Genomic DNA, 21,316 nt, shown 5'->3' with positions numbered 1-21,316 from the left:
CAAAAATATTATTAAAATCACAAACAAGTCATTCAGTCAATTAGGATATACCAAACTTTTGACGGACATAGGCACGGATGAATTATGAACCCCTGGGCATAGATGCAAAAAAAAAACTCCCCTGTTAAGATAGGGGGGCCCGGGGGCATACTTCCCCGGAAGACTTAAAAAAAAAAAAAAAAAAAGACCCTTTATATTATGACGACGTGAGTTTTGTGGAAATAGAAGAGAAGGGCGGAGAAGCAACTTCACACAGTCTTAGGCTTCAGGGCCCCCTGAGCTCTTGGGCCCAGTAGGCCCATTCAATAATCCATCCGTGGATATAGACCTGTGGTATGACTCCATTTGTCTCCAAAATGTATATTTTAAAAGAGAATACAAACTAGAGTATCTTTGATAACCTCTATATTACACTGAATGCTTACTCATAGGTTTGGACCTAGCCCAGTCATATTTTGTATTTTGATTTTATTATTCTGGCGGCTAATCACACAATTTTAAGGTTGTTTGAAAGGGATGGGATTCAATATAGGCTACTAAGACAGGTCCCTCTTCTGTCTGACTCACCTCAAGTTACCCTATGCATTATAGGCTGGTTTCTGACAGAAATTACGTTTTGTGTTAAAATGCAGAAACATAGCCTTTATTTGGTAAATGGAGGTGGAAATTCCTTTCTTTGGTTAATGTCCGCGATTCACATTAACTGTAGGCTATCAACGCCATTGTAAAAGTTTTTTCAACTTTTGTGCCATCGCCACATTTGAGTGCTACGTTTTGCCTGCATGGATGCGCGATTGAGTTCGCTTCTAAATGTAACATGCAAGATGCAACAGCCATTTCTAAGAGGCTTATAAACCGGTTCATTTCTGACATTACTACTAGCATATGAATGCATTATTTATGTTGTAAGACATGTGAAAGAAATGAATGACACAGGCACGCACAAATTCAAATGAAAGGACACTATTCACTTTCGCCATCATTGCAAGAAAATAGGCTACAATACGGAAAATTCTTCAAAGTTACCTTTAAGTTTGATCAGCTTCACAAATGAATGGGGTTTCCTTAGACAGTGCTACACCTTTCCAACAAGTTTTGTGAGAATTGTACCGGTATCTTTTGCGATATTGTTGACAAGCTTTTGATAGCCCCAGTTAAATGCTCATGAAGGCTGTTCTGTAAGTGACGCTGTTTTTAGCCAACAAAGGTTATTTTTTCTGTGATTTTTGTTTCTGTTGCTTTTGGTTCTTTGGTTGGGTATTCACGCTACTGACAGCCATGGACGGATTATGAACTTTCGGGCCCCTGGGCCCAGATGTATTAAGGCCCTCCTGTTGCATGTGGGTTCAAAAAGTGGATCTTTCATATATTCTAGATTCATTAGATATAAAGTGAAGCATATCAAGCCATTTGTTGTTGTAATCTTCATTATGGTTTCATGAAAACAAAAAATGAGTATCTCAAAATATTAGAATAAGGAGGTTATAATACAGAAATGTTGACCTTTTGAAAAGAAATTAAAATCTCCTGGTAGAAGGCTACATTAACTCTGGACTTGATAAAACACAGTGGACCAACACCAGCAAATGACATGGCACCACAAATCATCACTGACTGTGGAAACATCAAACTGGACATCAAGCAACTCAGATTCTGTGCCTCTCCACCTTTCCTCCAGACTCTTGGGACATTGATTGGACCCTGATATCAAAATGAAATGCAAATTCTGTTTTTTTATGTGAAAAGAAGAGTTTGGACCACTGAGCAAAGGTCCAGTTCTGTCTCTTCCTAGCCCAGGTAAGAACCAGTGGCTTGACACTACAGTAGGAATATGCCACTTGTAGCCCATGTCCTGGACACGTCTGTGCATGGTGGCTCTTGATGCAGACTCCAGCCTCAGTCCACTCCTTGTGAAATTTCTGCATCGACTTTGCTTAATTCTCTCAAGGCTGCTGCTTGCACACACTTTTCCATTCCAGTCAACTTTCCATGAATATGCTTTCATACAGCACCCTGCTAACCTCCTGTGGCTTACCCTGCTAGTGGAGGGTGTCAATTAGTGTCTTCTGGACAACGATCAAGTCTGCAGTCTTTCCCATGATTGTGGTTGTGTTTACTTAACCAGACTAAGAGCTCAGGAAACCGACATTTCTTTATTATAACCTCTTTATTGTAATATTTGGAGATACTCATTTTTGTTTTTCATGAATTATAAGCCATAATCATCAAGATTACAACCAGAAAAAATGGCATGAAATATTTCACTTTATATCTAATGAATCTAGAATATATGAAAGATCCACTTTTTGAACTAAATTAGGGGGGTAAATATGTACTTTTCCACGATATTCTATTTTTTTTTAGATCCACCTGTAGTGCAACAATAATATGTAATAGGCTTGGTACTGTACCGTCTGATCATCCCCTTTCAGTTGGATGTGCTTGGGAAAGAGAGTTGAGTCCTGTTGTTAACTTCTTCCATAGAATTTACACAATGTCTAAATGGCCTCATGAGAGTCAGGACCCATCTTTACCTCTCTGGTTGTTTTGAAAGTATTTAACTGGACTAACCGTCTCTCCTAAATCTTCTATGTAGTTCCTGAGAAAGAACATCTATGAATGAATACTCATTCCCTCTATAGTAGTCTTCTACTGACTGGAAGGAATGGTTCTTTGTAATTGCATCAGTACTTTGTCTGTACTTTGCAGGGACCCTCCTCTGCCGTTGCTGTCCTGGGGGGACTGTGGGGATGCAAGTCCCAGTGGCTTCTGTCTATTCAGTGACACTCTTAGGGCGTTTTGGTGACCCACCTCTTATACATACAAATGCTCTGTTTGAGAGTATTGAAACTTTCTTCTCACCTATTTTCTGGTCCTTCACATTATCCACAACGAGTACACTATCGTACTGGCTAAACAACTTAACAATTTTAAGGGAGTTGCCATTGTTGGAGCTTGTGTAAAACTCACCCCTGAAAACCTTCCTCCATCATGTGAGGCGTACAATTATGTCAATGAATTATGTCAAAGTATTTCTGTTTATTTGTTTATTTCTTTAGCTCTCTGGTGTCCGTTGCTTGACCATCCGAGCTAAAGCCTTTCTTGGTCTTTCTTCCACGAAGGGCAACCTTATGAATTGAATTTAATAACTGTATCATGCCACTAGATGGAACTCTTGTGGAAACGTACATTGGTGGAGTCATGATCAAGCCAGAGAGAAATTAGAAAGTCTAGTGTGGATTGTTTCATGCGTCACATGTCCAGTCTTATAGGTCTATAGGGTCCCCAGTATTCTGCAATGAACACCACTTGGTGCAGTATGGACTCTGAGTTAACATTTAAGTTTGGCCAAGCACTCTCAAACTGAGTGAAGCCTGCTCCTACCATATACTTTATCGCAGTATGGACTCTGACATGTGCATTTGTTTCTACGATGTAGACCCACGATCATGCAACACACAGCCATGTGTGTCTCTGCTCCAATTAGTAACTACATTTTTCATTAAAACACTAAACAAATATTTTTAATAATATACAATAATTGACAACTTTGAGTTGAGAAATTAGTTGTTGTTTCCTCCCACTGCAGTACCACAATAAGTGGAAGATACCATCATATTTGCTGCGTAGGGTGTACTCTCATTTGGGCAAGGGCAATACTGCAGTAAGATTTCTCTAGCACCTTTAACTATCCAACCCACCTTACAGAGAGACAAGCTGACAGTGATGAAGTTGGACTCACTCCTGGTGTCTGGGATAACAGGTTACCTCACACAAAGACTGCTTCTCTGAGGCTGGTAAGTACCACTGGTGCACAACAGGGGGTAGCACTATTGTTCTTTGACATATCTGTCTGGAGACAGTAAGCCAATACAAGCAGTTGGGCACCATCTTAGACAGGGGTGAAAGTAGTTTTTATTTCTTGGTGGTACTATGATATAGAGTTATAATGCGCGCCCAGAGCGCACGCCGAAAATTTCACTTAGCCTAATTATTTATTATTTATTTATTTGTTTATTTACTGTATTATAGTCTACTTATCAAGCATTCACTAGGACTTCTTATCACTCTAGTATTACTCTTTAACCCACCTGCATCTGTTTTTGATTATGAATAAATTGCAAACACTTCATTTCAACATTTATTTATTTATTTAACCTAGTTACTCTGCTCGCTCCCACTTCCAATCAATTTTTTTTTTATATAGGCTACTGTATATCATGAAACACGTTTCTTTGAGTCATGCCTTTTTATTTGGGAGACTGCAACATACTTCTGTCCGCTAAAACACTTTCATTATTGCTGCGCAAGATCTGGTTAAGCCGTACACGCACTGTCTGTCTCCTGTCTCTCCAGCGAAACACTGCACACATAAAACCAGAATAGGCTATTGAAACATCAACATATTTTTCTTTAGCCTGTATGTTTTTTTTATTTGGGAGACTTTCCAAGAAACGTCCGTCTGCTAAAACACTTTGGATACCAGTGCACGTTGGCGCAATTACTGTAGGCTACTGTACGCGCGCTAGCTTGCTCGTTGTCTGTCCAGCTGCACGGGAGGTTTAGACACAATTCAGATACAGAACGATGTATATGAATATATTTTGGGGGAAACGTGTTGCTTCTGGTAATTTGACGTTAGCAGTTGTGTTGTCATGCTGAAAGTGCTATATTTTTCAGAGACAGTATAGTTTTCTTTCCGGTACGGCGTACCCTCTCCAAATATTTTAGTGGTACTCTGTACCGGCCAGTACCGGCTTACTTTCACCCCTGATCTTAGATGATACACTGACCTTTGATGCCACAATTAACTCCTTATTCAGAAAGGCCCATCAGAGACAGTTCTTTTAGAGGAAGCTGAAGAGATTCAATGTTGACACTTCTCAAAATGTTTTACTCTTCTTTTATTGAATCAGTTTTGACTTGATATGATATGCTGGTTTGGCAACTGAGTGACAAACAAAATTAGACTCTGTAAAATTGTTACTCTCTGCCAGAAGATCACTAGCACTAACCTGGACAGCATTGGGCAGGCAGAGCCACACTGGCCATTTTGGCAAACACCAACCACCCACTCCACTCAGAGTTTTGCCTCCTGCCATCAGGGAGGAGGTAAGCGGGCCAGGTCTAACAGATACCTAACATCATTTGTCCCATCAGCTGTTGGGTTTCTTAACAAATTATAGATCAACTTGCATTTGTTTATCATTGCTTATGTTTACATTTAAATTGGAACATATTACAATCTTCCACAAGTCTATGTGATTTTACATTTTGAATATGTGTGTTATGTCCTAAATACTATCTCATATCGTTTTCTATGAACCAAATTACCCCTCAGGGACATTAAAAATATCCAGTCCAATCCAATTCATATCATAGAAGAAACTAATGGTCTAATTTTAGATAATAATCAACCCGTACACTCATTTCATTGCCCAGTAGCCTACCTTTGACTGTCATTCCATTTTATTATCATTTCCTGGATGTGTGGGAGGGGCAGACAAACGTTCTTTGTGTAAATAAATATGAAAGAACATAAGACACTCAATAGAAAAAGAAAATCTGTGAATATTTCTCAATTACAATTAAATGTTCAGTTTAAAAGGAGTTGCAGGAAAAGGGGAAGGACTTGGGAAGCATTCTTTATTTTTTTCACGTGGTATGTGGCTAGTCCATGAAGTGGTCATATTATACTAGTTTACATACAAAGGCTCGTCAATTGGATCCTTTAAGGGAAAACAAAGAAAAGATACATTTTAGAACTCAATCAAAAAAGCACATCTTTTAAATTGTACTGTAGGTGATCCTATGATTACTGCTCCATTTGATTTCAATTGGTCCATACTATTGTCAAATGCATTACTAAAAGATCCGTGTACTTTTGCTATCATTCATTTGGAAGTGAAATGGGAAATGGAATGGAAGTGGTATATGACTTTTTGAAGTTCTATAGTCACTTGCTAAGTGAAAATGATGTTGTATTTTGACCTATTTCAGGGATTACAAAGACAATGTTGACTTAATGAATGGCTATCTCATGATGCGCAGTTGGAACTTGACGTTTCGTCAGCAAACAGAAGTAGGCTATTAGCCTACGGCCAACTCCGAGCGTATTCTGTGTTTAAACATCTCTAGACTGGTCCAGCCCAATGAAAATATATGACCGACAGGTGACCAAAGGAACCATTGTTTAATAAAAATCTAGATCAGACCTTTTAGGTAGCCTACTGTCCAAATAACGTTGTTATAGGGGGCTACACCAGGCACAAAACTGAAGTGTCCCGTTTGCGACGCCAAAAAGACTATTATTTTTGTTTGTTTGTTTTTTACAAAGGTAGGCCTACGCGCCACTATCAAGCTAAGTGCTGCAGCATATGCGTTGAGAACGGAACACTTCACTGACGCTGGTGTAGCCACATTATCCATTCATTAAGTCAACATTGTGTTTGTAGCCTAATCCCTGAAATAGGAGAAAATACAGGATCATTTTCATTTAGCCAGTGACTATAACTTCAAAAAGTCATATAGGTCCACATATCACTTGTTTTTCCATTTTCCTTCCAAAATAGAATAATGAATGAACACAAAAGTACACGGACCACATTGTCTTTGTAGCCTAATCCCTGAAATAGCTGAAAATACAGGATACTTTTCACTTAGCAAGTGACTATAGAACTTCAAAAAGTCATATACCACTTGTTTTTCCATTTTCCATTTTACTTCCAAAAAAGAATAATGAATGAACACAAAAGTACACAGACGCTAAAAAGTGCAGTATGCTGAAATGTGGTGTTTACTCACAGATTTGTAAGACAAACGTCTGTCATAAATATGATCATTTGGAGCAACAGTGCCTGAAACAACAGAAGATGGCATCACTTCACTGAAATGGCATACATTTATTTTAACTTGTATGTTTATTTGATATGACTAAACCAAAATAAACAAAAAATAAAATACAGAAAATATGGACAAATCTTTTGCAACTCTTTTACTGTATTGCTTGACAGCCTTAAAATATTTTGAAATACCTGAATTTGTCCTCATGTTTAATTCTTGAGCTACTCTACTGTTTACATAGACATGCGAAGCAGCATCCTATTGGGTAAAGTAAGAGATGACATTTTAAACCTAATCCACATAACAATGCATGATTGTAATAAAATCATTGATTGGAAATCACAAAGATTTGATAGTGTAGTGTTTACTGTTTACTTACATTACTTGTGGACGGGGGGGCAAATGGACTGTCCTGGGCATCTGAGCAAAAAATGACAAGAGTTACTAGTTTCACTTGGATTACATGTACAAGTCTGCATTGTATTTGACCTATTAGACTAGGGAGAAAAGACTAGAAAAAAGAAATGCAAACCTTTTTTTCTGGAATTTCCAGAGACATTCCTACCCACATACACACACACACACACACATGAGAGAGAGAGAGAAAGAGAGATAGACAAAACAATCTTTAGATATTCTCTTTGAAATTAAGTGCAATTACTTGGGCCAACTCTCACCCTTACTCACCTTTTTCTCATTGCAAAGAAAGAACCTCCAGCCCCAACTGCCAAACCAAAAACCAAACATGCCACTGCTATTCCAGCTATGGCTCCAGCGGACAAGCTATTCACTTCCTTCTGATCTGTGAGGCATAAGATTCGGGAAAGTATCGAATTCTTGACTTGGTATCGGTATCAAAACAATAATTTTGGTATTGTGACAACACTACATTACAGCTTATGTAGCATAATTATACACTTTGTGTGGAAAAGTACATACCAAACACTGTCAGTGATGTTTTCGCCTGTTGAGGTACACTATTCATGGAGATGCTCAGAGTGTACTCCCCAGTGTCATTGGGAGTCAGGTTGCTGAGCTCCAGTGATGCTGTGGCTTTGTTCAGAGAGACTCTACCAGTATAATCAGGATGTATCTTCTCTGCATCATCAAGTGTAGTGATGATCTCTGTTTTGCTTGGAGAAGTCCAGGTGATTCTTGAAGGTGGTGTAGATGGAGGGTTGATGAGGGTGAACACCACATTCCCTCCAACTGTGCTATTCAGAGGCCCATCCAGCAGTAACTCATCTTGGCAGGAGCACAATCCATCAACATTCAACGACAAATTATTAAAACGTAAGTAATGCAATAGAGTAAACCAATGTGCTACAAGGTGTATGGTCTTAACGTTAATTGTAGCCTAGACTTGTAACGTTAGCGTAGGGCTACATGTAATGTTTGCATGGGAAAGCTAGGCGAACAGTCTAGGCCTGTTTAAACTTTCTGATAGTTAAAGGAAATATGAGCATATGTTGGCATATACGTATAGCCTAAATTCTGTCCACTTAGCTATAATAGGCTATCACAAACAGACCTTTTCTACGTTTGCGGCATTAGACATAGGAGCCTACATTCTCTTATCAGAAAGACGTGTTCTCATAACTTCAGCGTTCTCTTGACGGTGAGACGAACGGTCGCACTTCAATCAAGTAGCCTAGGTCCTTTTCGAGTTAATTGTGAGTGAGTTGTATGGTAACTGTGGGAGTGATGTAGAAGAAAAGTGAGTATTTACTTTTTTATACGTGGGTTTGTTGTTTTGGGACTGAGAAATAGACTACAAGGAGAGCATCTGGCTACGTGCATGCGTGTCAGCATTAATGGCCCCCAACAATTAAATTCAATTACCAAAGAGCCTTAGAGATGTTCTTTGAAAAGCCCAGAAAAATTAAGTGCTCGCAGATTGGGTGTGGCCTTTGCCATTAAGACAAATTTAAATAAATTGTAAATAATCTTTTTCTGGGTTGTGCCATTTCATTTTTCTTCTATAATTTTTAACCAATAATGTAAAAGAAAGCTGAACATGTCCACAAAAGAAACACGAAGGTATGATATAAAAAAAAAAATAATAATAAATAAATAAATAAAAAAATAATTTTAAAAAAAGCGCAACAACCCCCCCCCCCCCCCCCCCCCCCCCCCAAGTAATAGCACCGGTGCTGGAAAAATTTCTAGGGGAAACACTGATCGGGAAAGTATCGAATTCTTGACTTGGTATCGGTATCAAAACAATAATTTTGGTATTGTGACAACACTACATTACAGCTTATGTAGCATAATTATACACTTTGTGTGGAAAAGTACATACCAAACACTGTCAGTGATGTTTTCGCCTGTTGAGGTACACTATTTATGGAGATGCTCAGAGTGTACTCCCCAGTGTCATTGGGAGTCAGGTTGCTGAGCTCCAGTGATGCTGTGGCTTTGTTCAGAGAGATTCTACCAGTATAATCAGGATGTATCTTCTCTAAATCATCAAGTGTAGTGATGATCTCTGTTTTGCTTGGAGAAGTCCAGGTGATTCTTGAAGGTGGTGTAGATGGAGGGTTGATGAGGGTGAACACCACATTCCCTCCAACTGTGCTATTCAGAGGCCCATCCAGCAGTACCTCATCTTGGCAGGAGCACAATCCATCAACATTCAACGACAAATTATTAAAACGTAAGTAATGCAATAGAGTAAACCAATGTGCTACAAGGTGTATGGTCTTAACGTTAATTGTAGCCTAGACTTGTAACGTTAGCGTAGGGCTACATGTAATGTTTGCATGGGAAAGCTAGGCGAACAGTCTAGGCCTGTTTAAACTTTCTGATAGTTAAAGGAAATATGAGCATATGTTGGCATATACGTATAGCCTAAATTCTGTCCACTTAGCTATAATAGGCTATCACAAACAGACCTTTTCTACGTTTGCGGCATTAGACATAGGAGCCTACATTCTCTTATCAGAAAGACGTGTTCTCATAACTTCAGCGTTCTCTTGACGGTGAGACGAACGGTCGCACTTCAATCAAGTAGCCTAGGTCCTTTTCGAGTTAATTGTGAGTGAGTTGTATGGTAACTGTGGGAGTGATGTAGAAGAAAAGTGAGTATTTACTTTTTTATACGTGGGTTTGTTGTTTTGGGACTGAGAAATAGACTACAAGGAGAGCATCTGGCTACGTGCATGCGTGTCAGCATTAATGGCCCCCAACAATTAAATTCAATTACCAAAGAGCCTTAGAGATGTTCTTTGAAAAGCCCAGAAAAATTAAGTGCTCGCAGATTGGGTGTGGCCTTTGCCATTAAGACAAATTTAAATAAATTGTAAATAATCTTTTTCTGGGTTGTGCCATTTCATTTTTCTTCTATAATTTTTAACCAATAATGTAAAAGAAAGCTGAACATGTCCACAAAAGAAACACGAAGGTATGATATAAAAAAAATAATAATAATAAATAAATAAATAAAAAAATAATTAAAAAAAAAGCGCAACAACCCCCCCCCCCCCCCCCCCCCCAAGTAATAGCACCGCTGCTGGAAAAATTTCTAGGGGAAACACTGATCGGGAAAGTATCGAATTCTTGACTTGGTATCGGTATCAAAACAATAATTTTGGTATTGTGACAACACTACATTACAGCTTATGTAGCATAATTATACACTTTGTGTGGAAAAGTACATACCAAACACTGTCAGTGATGTTTTCGCCTGTTGAGGTACACTATTCACGGAGATGCTCAGAGTGTACTCCCCAGTGTCATTGGGAGTCAGGTTGCTGAGCTCCAGTGATGCTGTGGCTTTGTTCAGAGAGACTCTACCAGTATAATCAGGATGTATCTTCTCTGCATCATCAACTGTAGTGATGATCTCTGTTTTGCTTGGAGAAGTCCAGGTGATTCTTGAAGGTGGTGTAGATGGAGGGTTGATGAGGGTGAACACCACATTCCCTCCAACTGTGCTATTCAGAGGCCCATCCAGCAGTAACTCATCTTGGCAGGAGCACAATCCATCAACATTCAACGACAAATTATTAAAACGTAAGTAATGCAATAGAGTAAACCAATGTGCTACAAGGTGTATGGTCTTAACGTTAATTGTAGCCTAGACTTGTAACGTTAGCGTAGGGCTACATGTAATGTTTGCATGGGAAAGCTAGGCGAACAGTCTAGGCCTGTTTAAACTTTCTGATAGTTAAAGGAAATATGAGCATATGTTGGCATATACGTATAGCCTAAATTCTGTCCACTTAGCTATAATAGGCTATCACAAACAGACCTTTTCTACGTTTGCGGCATTAGACATAGGAGCCTACATTCTCTTATCAGAAAGACGTGTTCTCATAACTTCAGCGTTCTCTTGACGGTGAGACGAACGGTCGCACTTCAATCAAGTAGCCTAGGTCCTTTTCGAGTTAATTGTGAGTGAGTTGTATGGTAACTGTGGGAGTGATGTAGAAGAAAAGTGAGTATTTACTTTTTTATACGTGGGTTTGTTGTTTTGGGACTGAGAAATAGACTACAAGGAGAGCATCTGGCTACGTGCATGCGTGTCAGCATTAATGGCCCCCAACAATTAAATTCAATTACCAAAGAGCCTTAGAGATGTTCTTTGAAAAGCCCAGAAAAATTAAGTGCTCGCAGATTGGGTGTGGCCTTTGCCATTAAGACAAATTTAAATAAATTGTAAATAATCTTTTTCTGGGTTGTGCCATTTCATTTTTCTTCTATAATTTTTAACCAATAATGTAAAAGAAAGCTGAACATGTCCACAAAAGAAACACGAAGGTATGATATAAAAAAAAAAAAAATAATAAATAAATAAATAAAAAAATAATTAAAAAAAAAGCGCAACAACCCCCCCCCCCCCCCCCCCCCCCCAAGTAATAGCACCGCTGCTGGAAAAATTTCTAGGGGAAACACTGATCGGGAAAGTATCGAATTCTTGACTTGGTATCGGTATCAAAACAATAATTTTGGTATTGTGACAACACTACATTACAGCTTATGTAGCATAATTATACACTTTGTGTGGAAAAGTACATACCAAACACTGTCAGTGATGTTTTCGCCTGTTGAGGTACACTATTCACGGAGATGCTCAGAGTGTACTCCCCAGTGTCATTGGGAGTCAGGTTGCTGAGCTCCAGTGATGCTGTGGCTTTGTTCAGAGAGACTCTACCAGTATAATCAGGATGTATCTTCTCTGCATCATCAACTGTAGTGATGATCTCTGTTTTGCTTGGAGAAGTCCAGGTGATTCTTGAAGGTGGTGTAGATGGAGGGTTGATGAGGGTGAACACCACATTCCCTCCAACTGTGCTATTCAGAGGCCCATCCAGCAGTAACTCATCTTGGCAGGAGCACAATCCATCAACATTCAACGACAAATTATTAAAACGTAAGTAATGCAATAGAGTAAACCAATGTGCTACAAGGTGTATGGTCTTAACGTTAATTGTAGCCTAGACTTGTAACGTTAGCGTAGGGCTACATGTAATGTTTGCATGGGAAAGCTAGGCGAACAGTCTAGGCCTGTTTAAACTTTCTGATAGTTAAAGGAAATATGAGCATATGTTGGCATATACGTATAGCCTAAATTCTGTCCACTTAGCTATAATAGGCTATCACAAACAGACCTTTTCTACGTTTGCGGCATTAGACATAGGAGCCTACATTCTCTTATCAGAAAGACGTGTTCTCATAACTTCAGCGTTCTCTTGACGGTGAGACGAACGGTCGCACTTCAATCAAGTAGCCTAGGTCCTTTTCGAGTTAATTGTGAGTGAGTTGTATGGTAACTGTGGGAGTGATGTAGAAGAAAAGTGAGTATTTACTTTTTTATACGTGGGTTTGTTGTTTTGGGACTGAGAAATAGACTACAAGGAGAGCATCTGGCTACGTGCATGCGTGTCAGCATTAATGGCCCCCAACAATTAAATTCAATTACCAAAGAGCCTTAGAGATGTTCTTTGAAAAGCCCAGAAAAATTAAGTGCTCGCAGATTGGGTGTGGCCTTTGCCATTAAGACAAATTTAAATAAATTGTAAATAATCTTTTTCTGGGTTGTGCCATTTCATTTTTCTTCTATAATTTTTAACCAATAATGTAAAAGAAAGCTGAACATGTCCACAAAAGAAACACGAAGGTATGATATAAAAAAAAAAAAAATAATAAATAAATAAATAAAAAAATAATTAAAAAAAAAGCGCAACAACCCCCCCCCCCCCAAGTAATAGCACCACTGCTGGAAAAATTTCTAGGGGAAACACTGTAGCAGAATACAATATATAATTTTAGACACAATATGAGAGTAAAAAAAGAATCTGGGAGACGTTCAGATAGTTAATTTCAAAGCAGTACAATCAATTCAGATACAGTGTAAGTATTCACCCCATTTGGATATTTCCCCTTTTACTACTTTTATAATTGGAATCTTGGTCCATTTAATTTGGTCTTTATAGAATAATTTATAAAAATCCCAAAAATCAAAGTGAAAGCGGATTTCTACAAAGCAATATTAATTCCTTAAAAATATATACTGCAAAATAAGCGATTCAATAAGCTATCAATTGGTCTGTACTACTAGCAAACGTTATTGGGGCTGTCTTGGAATTCAATGAAAATAGTTACAACAATGAGCTAAAAAAAGCAACATGATGTGAAAAATACCTGTTTTAACCTAAAGACACAGCTATGTTCTGTGTTGATATCCATTAATCATCCAATCAACCAATCATGCTAACCAACTACCTTTGTCAAACTCTATCCTATTTATAGAGACAACTTGAATTCGTATAGCCTACAGTATATGATATATTCTTGAATAAATTATTCATTTAGCATTATATGGGATACCCGGAGGTAAAACAGCACACATGGCCTTAACTTAGTTGCTTACCTTTTGGCATCTTAGAAATCTTAGTTCACCAAAGAGGTTTGTCAAAGATCTATTTGTTACATTTTACTTTATGCTTATGTGGAAATCACATGGTTTTCATTTTCATGTATTGTATGAGTATACAAAGTTTGCGTTTCATCTTCTATTAAAAGACAAAGAAAGACCTATTTCGTTTGGAATAAGGCATTTATGATCTTAACTTGGTTGGTTCCAGACCTAGCAAGGGAGTGTAATCTAGGTGTCAAGTTTAAGCTTTGGAGAGGCCCTAACAGACTTTACCTGTGACTGACACATCGACATATGTATTTTGACTGAGATTGGTGATGCTGTTCCTAGCAGTGCAGGTGTACTTCCCACTGTCTTCATGTCCACTCTGCTCTTTAATGTATGAAGCTCCGGATATTTCTGTCCCATTAAAAGCCCAAGTGTAGATGCTCTCAGGAATGGACTTAGCAAGACAGGTCAAATGAATGAAATTGCCAGTATCTACTGCTTTTGTGCCAATAATAACAATCTCCTCTGGCCCATCTAAAAAAAGACATGATCAATAGCACATTAGGAATACAAGCAGGTATAATTAAAATAAATAAAGTTACTGTATTGGATATTATATACATTTGTAACCATCGTCCACCAGCTCTAATATTTAAAATACAGACTATGTTTGATGTACTGCACATACAGTACAACACTGCACCACTAGTTTATATATATTTGTATAAAGTGCCACACTTCATTGGGAAGAGACCTGGGCCCGTTTTCCGAAAGCATCGTAAGCCTAAGCGTCGTAAAGTCCCTCTTATGAACGTCTTAACATTTGCCGACTGTTTCCCGAAACCATCGTAACTTAAGAGCGTCGTGAAAACACACTTGTAGATCTACAAGTGCTCCAGAGTTCTCATTACTGGCTAAGAGCGTCTTAACAGGTATTTCCCACTGAGGTCACCAAGAGGACATACAGGGGAATTACAACATAGAATATAATCATCCAACTACGTTGCCATTCTTTATTGTACTTACTTGTGATGAATTAGATTTTAGCGTGCAGCATACATTTAATGGGCATAATAATGTGATTTAAAAACAGACAAAAATGCAAGTTATAAATGAGACGTTGCCAGAATAGTTTGCCATTATCTTTGTGTAAGTGTAGGCTATCTAATTATTAGGCCTATGAAGAAAAAGCAGAGATAGGAACATGTGGTTTAAATTGTCCTGCGTCAAAATCTAAGCCTAGGCTTATATGTTGCCTACATTCCTCTCTTTCTTACTCAACCTCTTTCTTATCTTCGTCTTGTGACACAAACATAAACAGTGCAACAATCTAATTTTAAATAATTACAATTATTTATGTCTGTGTGTGGTATATAGCCTACTTGGGATGCGAACATGCAGATATCAAAGTTTTTCTATTTCCATATTTGTTGTATCCTGCATTTATGGAGCCACCACTAGGGTGCAGTAGTGTGAAGTTACATGCAGGAGTTCACTGAGACACATGTAGTTTTGGGGGAGAAGAATGGCCCTGATATGTCACTAGACATTAAGAAATCATGTTCATTTCAAATACTTATATCACTGACAACAGTAGTCTGGCCAGGATATTGTCATTTAAAAAGTGAAGTTGCAGCCCTCAACTGATGTTGATGTTGTGTTTTGTCATGTCATGTTGTGTTTTGGCCTGATGCGCCACCCTCTACCTATCTACTAAGCACAAAGTCAGTAGTGTTTCGGCATCTGGGTTGGCAACCTCGAGTCAGGAGGGAGGGGGAGGGGATACACTGCTCTAAAGTAATTTGAAAGTGATTGCAGTACCAGTTTTGGCCACAATCTTACATATGGTTCCTTTAACAGGTGCTGTTGCTGAGTTTCTGTATACACCAATCCGCCGCGAACTTTATGGGCGCTGCCATCTTGCCTGCCGCCATTACTGCGTGCCTGCGGAGTGTGACAGTGTGACACTTGCCAGTGCCTTCTAATGGCTTTTCAATGAAAGCATCCTGTCAGAGAATATCAAATAGGAGATCCTGCTCATGAAAAAATGTCAGGTGAAAGGGAACATTGGGTAGATGTCAGGCAGTGGCCAAAACTTACCAATGAAGGTAATTTATTGACAACATAATGTATTAAGACATGTATTAATTAATGACAACAATAAGCCGAATGCTATCATTAGTAGCTGTGTTGCTAATATCACAAGCTTCAGAAGTTGCAAATAACTATTAGCCACGACCACTTGTAGCAGTTAAATACATGTTCTTACAGGTATTCAGGATTATTTTATTAATCGTATGTATTTCATCCACTTTTAACGCACATCTTGGTCCTCCGCTCGACAAGGAACTCTGTGTAATCCGTAAGCCTGTAAACATGGGCACTCAATGTGCAACAAAGGTTTGTGAATTTCACAAACGGTTTAATTCTAGGTCTGTATATTCTTACTGTTGTTAAAACAGCCGACCACACAACACGCTTTTCCTGGCATCACTGGACAGCATACGTACTAAATAAAAATTAAGAAAAAGAAGAAGATTTCGCATCTACAGCTAACGTCTGCTACAGCCGCCTACAGGACCAACACATTACTTCGCTACTTCCTTAGCAGCAAGGCAACGCAGTAATGGCGGCGCTGCTTTACTTCCGTGTTTCGCCGGATTTGTGTATAGTTACCCCAGTTAGAGAAATATAATAATATTGATGTGAATTAATGTGTAGATCCGAAGTGTAAGCGGTAGGCCTAGCTGTGACGTGCAGTCACCTGACATCACCATCAAATTAGAGGATATTTCAGAACTATTAACGTGGACAGCTCCCCTTAAGAGCGCCTTAAGAGCAGTGCACGCGCGTTCACGCTACGAGCATGTTCGGGAAACAGTCGGAAAAAACAAACGAAAACCAAACAAAACCCTCGTAAGTGCGTGTGTCCATTGTTATCAGGAAACTGGGCCCAGGACTAAAGTGTTGCAAATGTGCCACATAGATCCTCTATCACACGATGGTATATATAGCCTGGTTAAAAACAGACTCATTCACTTTATGAATTGAGTCTGGGGATTCACAATTGGGAAACTGACAAGAAACAGATTCAGCAGTCAGTCAAACAATGTGCGTATGTCTGCTGTAAATGAATGTACACGTTTTTTCGATTAAAATTGTTTTCGTCACAGATTGGCCTGACCGTTATGGGGTCTGAAAGAAATGTTGATGTTCCAGATTAATATCTCCCTGAAAGGAGGTCTAGGTGGGCGTGGACAGGCTATGAAATATATTCCATTAAATGCAATAACTGATATCAAATGAGTTAGTAGCTCAAATCAAGTAATTCAAAAATACTCACATTTGACCACAAGGTTGTGGTTCTCACTAACAGAGCTGACAGGATTACTGACTGTGCATGTGTACTGCCCATTGTCCTCCTTCTCTACTGGGCTGATGGACAGTGTTCTGTTATCCTCATAAAAGGTGGTGCTGTTGCTAGGAAACAGAGGTGTTCCATCCTTTGTCCACTCTCTGGTGATGATGGTGCCCTGGGCATCACAGGTCAAGTTGACAGAGCTGTTGCCCGCTATGAGGGTGCCCCCAGTGCTTATGATAGGAGATGTAGATATTCTCTCTGTGAGAAGGTCATACAGAATATATGTTACCATGTCTGATTAACTTGTACCTGCTATAAAGTGTTAAGCCCATCAGGATTTAAGGACAATGCAAGATATTATTTCTGCGTGAATTAAAAAGACAAGACACAAAATTGACCCTTTCACAATGATAAAACATATAGAACTGTGAGTGATTGCATACTCCTTATATGACACCTTATATCAGTGGTTCTCAACCTTTTTTGAGCAAACGCCCCCCTGACCTTACTTTGATCCTCTGGTGCCCCCCCCCCCCCCCACACACACACACAATTAAAAAAAAAAAAAAAAAAAATCACCCTCTGGGTGGGCTATTAGGCCACTCACACTCATGCTATATTGCTTAAATAAAAAAACGAGACCATTTCTGTGCTGTTTTGGTTTCTTCTGGAATTATAAGAAAATGTCCCTAAGCAATAGGAGACTGGTTGGGTAAAAAAAAAACACTACCACATCAGCATTGGTTGTAATGATTTTGTTTTTTTCACATTAAATGTAGGCAACAAGACGTGCCATTTTATCATGGACAAAAATCAAGTGCACATCACGTGAACAACATATGCACCGTAACAATCCAACGGATTAGCAACGGTCTTTTTCGTGGACACTACGCTCAGAGCAGCTGCAGAACAACAGCGAGCGGAAAACGGGCTATAGAGATGACGATAGCTGGGGCTGGGGAACGTGAGTCCGGGCGTATGCAGGCCCGAACTGCACTGTATGACCACTGAGCATAGATAAACAGTAAAATGTAGCTGGGATGGTGGAGGGGTTAGAAACCCATGAATGAAAATAGCCTATTTATTTCAGGTAAGCCTATTTTTGCACCAAAAATATGTGAAAACCATGAAAGTTTAAAATGTAAAAAAAAAAAAAAAACCTCTGACGTTCCCAACGCCCCCCTAGGTAGTACGAACGCCCCCCAGGGGGCGGTACCGCCCCCGTTGAGAAACCCTACCTTATATGAACCCAATATTCATAAAGCATTACAATGTAGCCTACAGGTGTACCTTTCATCAGTCCAGTTGCAATGGATGGACTGTGATGAACTGCCCTACTTGTGATTGTTTAGAGATTTTAAAGGTTTTATAACAATGCTACAAATTTTGGCTACTTTGTGGGCGGCCCGCAAACACACATTCCAAACAAGCATACACAAAAGTTTCAAGAGTGGGGGATGGAGTACAAGATGGAGACATATTTATTAATATGATTTATTTTCGCGGCATAGATGTACAGGGCTGCGCGGCGGTCATATTTTGTACCGCTATGCGGTACATCTAGTTTTGCTTATCAAAGGCCTGCTTCACCCAGTTACCATAAGATTGTGTGACTTAAACATGTTGTAATCAATGTTGAACTATATGTACTGCCTAGTGATACATATAGGGGCTGGGGACCGAACAATGTCTAAGGGGCTCATAATGTTCTACTCAAATGTTGTGCAGATAAGTAAATGGGACACTCTATACATTTGTAAATGTTTGTGGATTGCTACATTCATCAGTTTCACATTCACAAATTTCATCAGTTTAACCAGGGTAAGGGAGAGATAGGACCCTTACCGAACACTGCCAGTGAGGTTTTCCCAAATTGTTCTACACCACTGCTGGATACAGTGATGTTCACAGTGTACTCCCCAGTGTCATGGAGAGTCAGGCTCCTGAGATCCAGTGAAGCCGTGGTTTTGTTCACAGAGACTCTGCCAATATATTCAGGATGTATCATCTCTGTATCACCAAGTGAAGTGATGATCACTGTATTGCTTGGACAAGTCCAGGTGATTTTTGTAGGTGGTGCAGATGGAGGGTTGATGAGGGTGAACACCACACTCCCTCCTACTTCTCCATCCAGAGGCCCATCCAGCAGTAACTCATTTTGGCATGAACACAAGCCTGAGGGAACAAAGGGAAGAATGAATCTATCATGTTTGATGCAATGCAGCTTCAAGACTTAGACAATAATTAGTCGGTGCGCAAGTAGGGAGGTTTTTAGAAACAACAACATACCCTAAATCCTAAACCTTAAAAGGATATACAGCATAACAATACTGTGATATAAGCATGCTGATGTATACACATTTTTTAATATATATAGCTTATCAATTATCTTCTCTTGACATCTTTACATTATGTCACAGAATTACCATTTTGACTGTAAATGTATGTTTTCTCTTCTTAAGACTTTGAATATTAAAACATTGTCTCTTACCAGCAGCTGAAAGAAATAACACAGTAAACACCGTCAATGAGATGTGCAGATCCATTCAGGAAGTTGAGTATTAGGTAACTAATCCTTGGTCTTCCCTGATTCTGTTATACATTTACATATAAGCCTATCTAACTAAACAAAATCATGTAGTCACCGTCAGACTTCCAAGAACAAAATGGACAACAGTACGCCAACGTTTTTTGACATAAAAAACATCATCAGGAAGAGGGAAACACACTTATAGATAAGGTACATGGACGGTAACACTTACACTATCATGGAGGCAAAGGTCTTCAAAAAATTGCTCTGTCAACATCCCATAAATCCCAGACAACAGAGAGCGTAAGAAATGATTACCAAATATGTACTGACATCTTGTGGTTAAAGACTCAAAAATATTCACATGAAAAACAGCCAGCTAACAAATTTGAATTATGGAATTCAGTAGTTTTTGTCATCTTTATGGTTATTGATATGGTATTTTGCAGACCCTTTTGTCCAAAGCACCTTACAGAATATGAACATAATCATTACAGTTAATAATATAAAACAAAATATTGTTGAAAAGCCTAAATTAAGCATAGTAATAACAATAATACCAACAACAATATTAAATATCAACAATGACAAAATGATCAGTTTTAAATTAACAACACCATAAACATACCAACCATAACTCTGAAAGAGAATTAATTAATTAAATGCAAGGTGAACAAACAGTACTGCAGTGTTTTTCAACCACTGTGCCGGGGCACACTAGTGTGCCGTGAGAGATCATCAGGTGTGCTGCAGAAAATTACCCAAATGTCACTCACTGGTCCAAAAAAGCAACTGTTGCATCAAATAATTTATAACCACATGCTCTTATTGATTGTATGATTGCACTATGTGTGGTATGCAGGCATTGTACAACGGGGGCCCCATATCCAGTATTCACAGAATCATCAAATATCCAGTTCATAACAACAATTAAATTAGATATAGTCACCTACAAATGAAACAGAGGGCGCTTGTTTTATTGAGCAAGTCTTGCATAGAGGCCATAATAAGGCCGTATCTGTGTAGTGTATTATTTAAAATTTTAGGCTATGGTATGTTTATTTTTTCTTCACACAGGATGTTAGTGTGCCGTGGGACATTTTAAGTGTCCAAAGTGTGCCGTGGCTGAAAAACACTGCAGTACTGTAAGAGTCTTTAAAGCCCTCTTGAAAGTATCAAAACTATCACAAGAACGCACTAAATACGTTTTGTTGTTTTGTTAGATTGGGACACTATTATGTGAAAATAGTTTCTTTCTTCAGTTTGCTAAATGGTTAAAATTGCTTTCAGGCTCTACCATACATACATGTTGAAAAAGATTCAGGGTGGATTCAGGTGGAAAGTGTGACACAAGGCTTAGAATAATCCCTTGGGGATCAATAAAGTATCTCATATCTATCTATCTAAGTAAGTATATTTTGATCCCGTAAGGGAAATTTGGTCTCTGCATTTATCCCAATCCGTGAATTAGTGAAACACACTCAGCACACAGTGAACACACAGTGAGGTAAAGCACACACTAATCCCGGCACAGTGAGCTGCCTGCAACAACAGCGGTATCTATCTATCTATCTATCTATCTATCATACAACAACATAAGGTGTGGTCTGGCGCATGATCCAAAAATCGGTATCTTACACACCCTCTAAAAATCATTATGCCACTGACCAAGAAATAGCAAAAGGTGCATATAAAGCAAGCTGATGACGCACCA

General features: G+C 38.9%; 1 protein-coding gene across 2 annotated transcripts; it reads right to left on the bottom strand.

Moving 5' to 3' along the window:
• Positions 1–4,886: 4,886 nt before the first annotated feature.
• Positions 4,887–20,245, bottom strand: LOC121720216 (carcinoembryonic antigen-related cell adhesion molecule 20-like). 2 transcript variants are annotated; one of them, XM_042106187.1, is made up of 10 exons: positions 19,564–20,239; positions 18,918–19,247; positions 17,055–17,330; positions 13,997–14,245; positions 7,531–7,645; positions 7,376–7,404; positions 7,223–7,263; positions 7,035–7,101; positions 6,805–6,857; positions 4,887–5,729 (listed from the first exon to the last, which is right to left on the bottom strand). In XM_042106187.1, the coding sequence occupies exons 1-10, from the start codon at positions 19,616–19,618 to the stop codon at positions 5,697–5,699; spliced, it is 1,248 nt and encodes a 415-aa protein (XP_041962121.1). In that variant the 5' UTR covers positions 19,619–20,239; the 3' UTR covers positions 4,887–5,696. The 2 variants fall into 2 exon arrangements, with proteins under 2 accessions (XP_041962121.1, XP_041962122.1); XM_042106188.1 differs by lacking the exon at positions 13,997–14,245 and having other exon boundaries at positions 19,564–20,245.
• Between the last annotated feature and the right edge of the window lie 1,071 nt (positions 20,246–21,316).

The sequence above is a fragment of the Alosa sapidissima genome, chromosome 10 (assembly GCF_018492685.1).
Source record: "Alosa sapidissima isolate fAloSap1 chromosome 10, fAloSap1.pri, whole genome shotgun sequence".
In the NCBI taxonomy this organism is placed as follows: domain Eukaryota; kingdom Metazoa; phylum Chordata; class Actinopteri; order Clupeiformes; family Clupeidae; genus Alosa; species Alosa sapidissima.
Note: the sequence above shows the minus strand (reverse complement) of the source record. Positions and strands in the feature narration are given on the sequence as shown.

Excerpts from the sequence above, each read along its gene's own strand:
- LOC121720216 (XM_042106187.1), bottom strand. The coding sequence starts at position 19,618 with ATGGATCTGCACATCTCATTGACGGTGTTTACTGTGTTATTTCTTTCA. Across the intron at positions 7,646-13,996 it reads TGTCGATGTGTCAGTCACAG|ATCAGAAGGAAGTGAATAGC; the intron begins GTAAAGTCTGTT and ends TATGCCTCACAG. Across the intron at positions 7,405-7,530 it reads TTCTTTGCAATGAGAAAAAG|GAATGTCTCTGGAAATTCCA; the intron begins GTGAGTAAGGGT and ends GTATGTGGGTAG.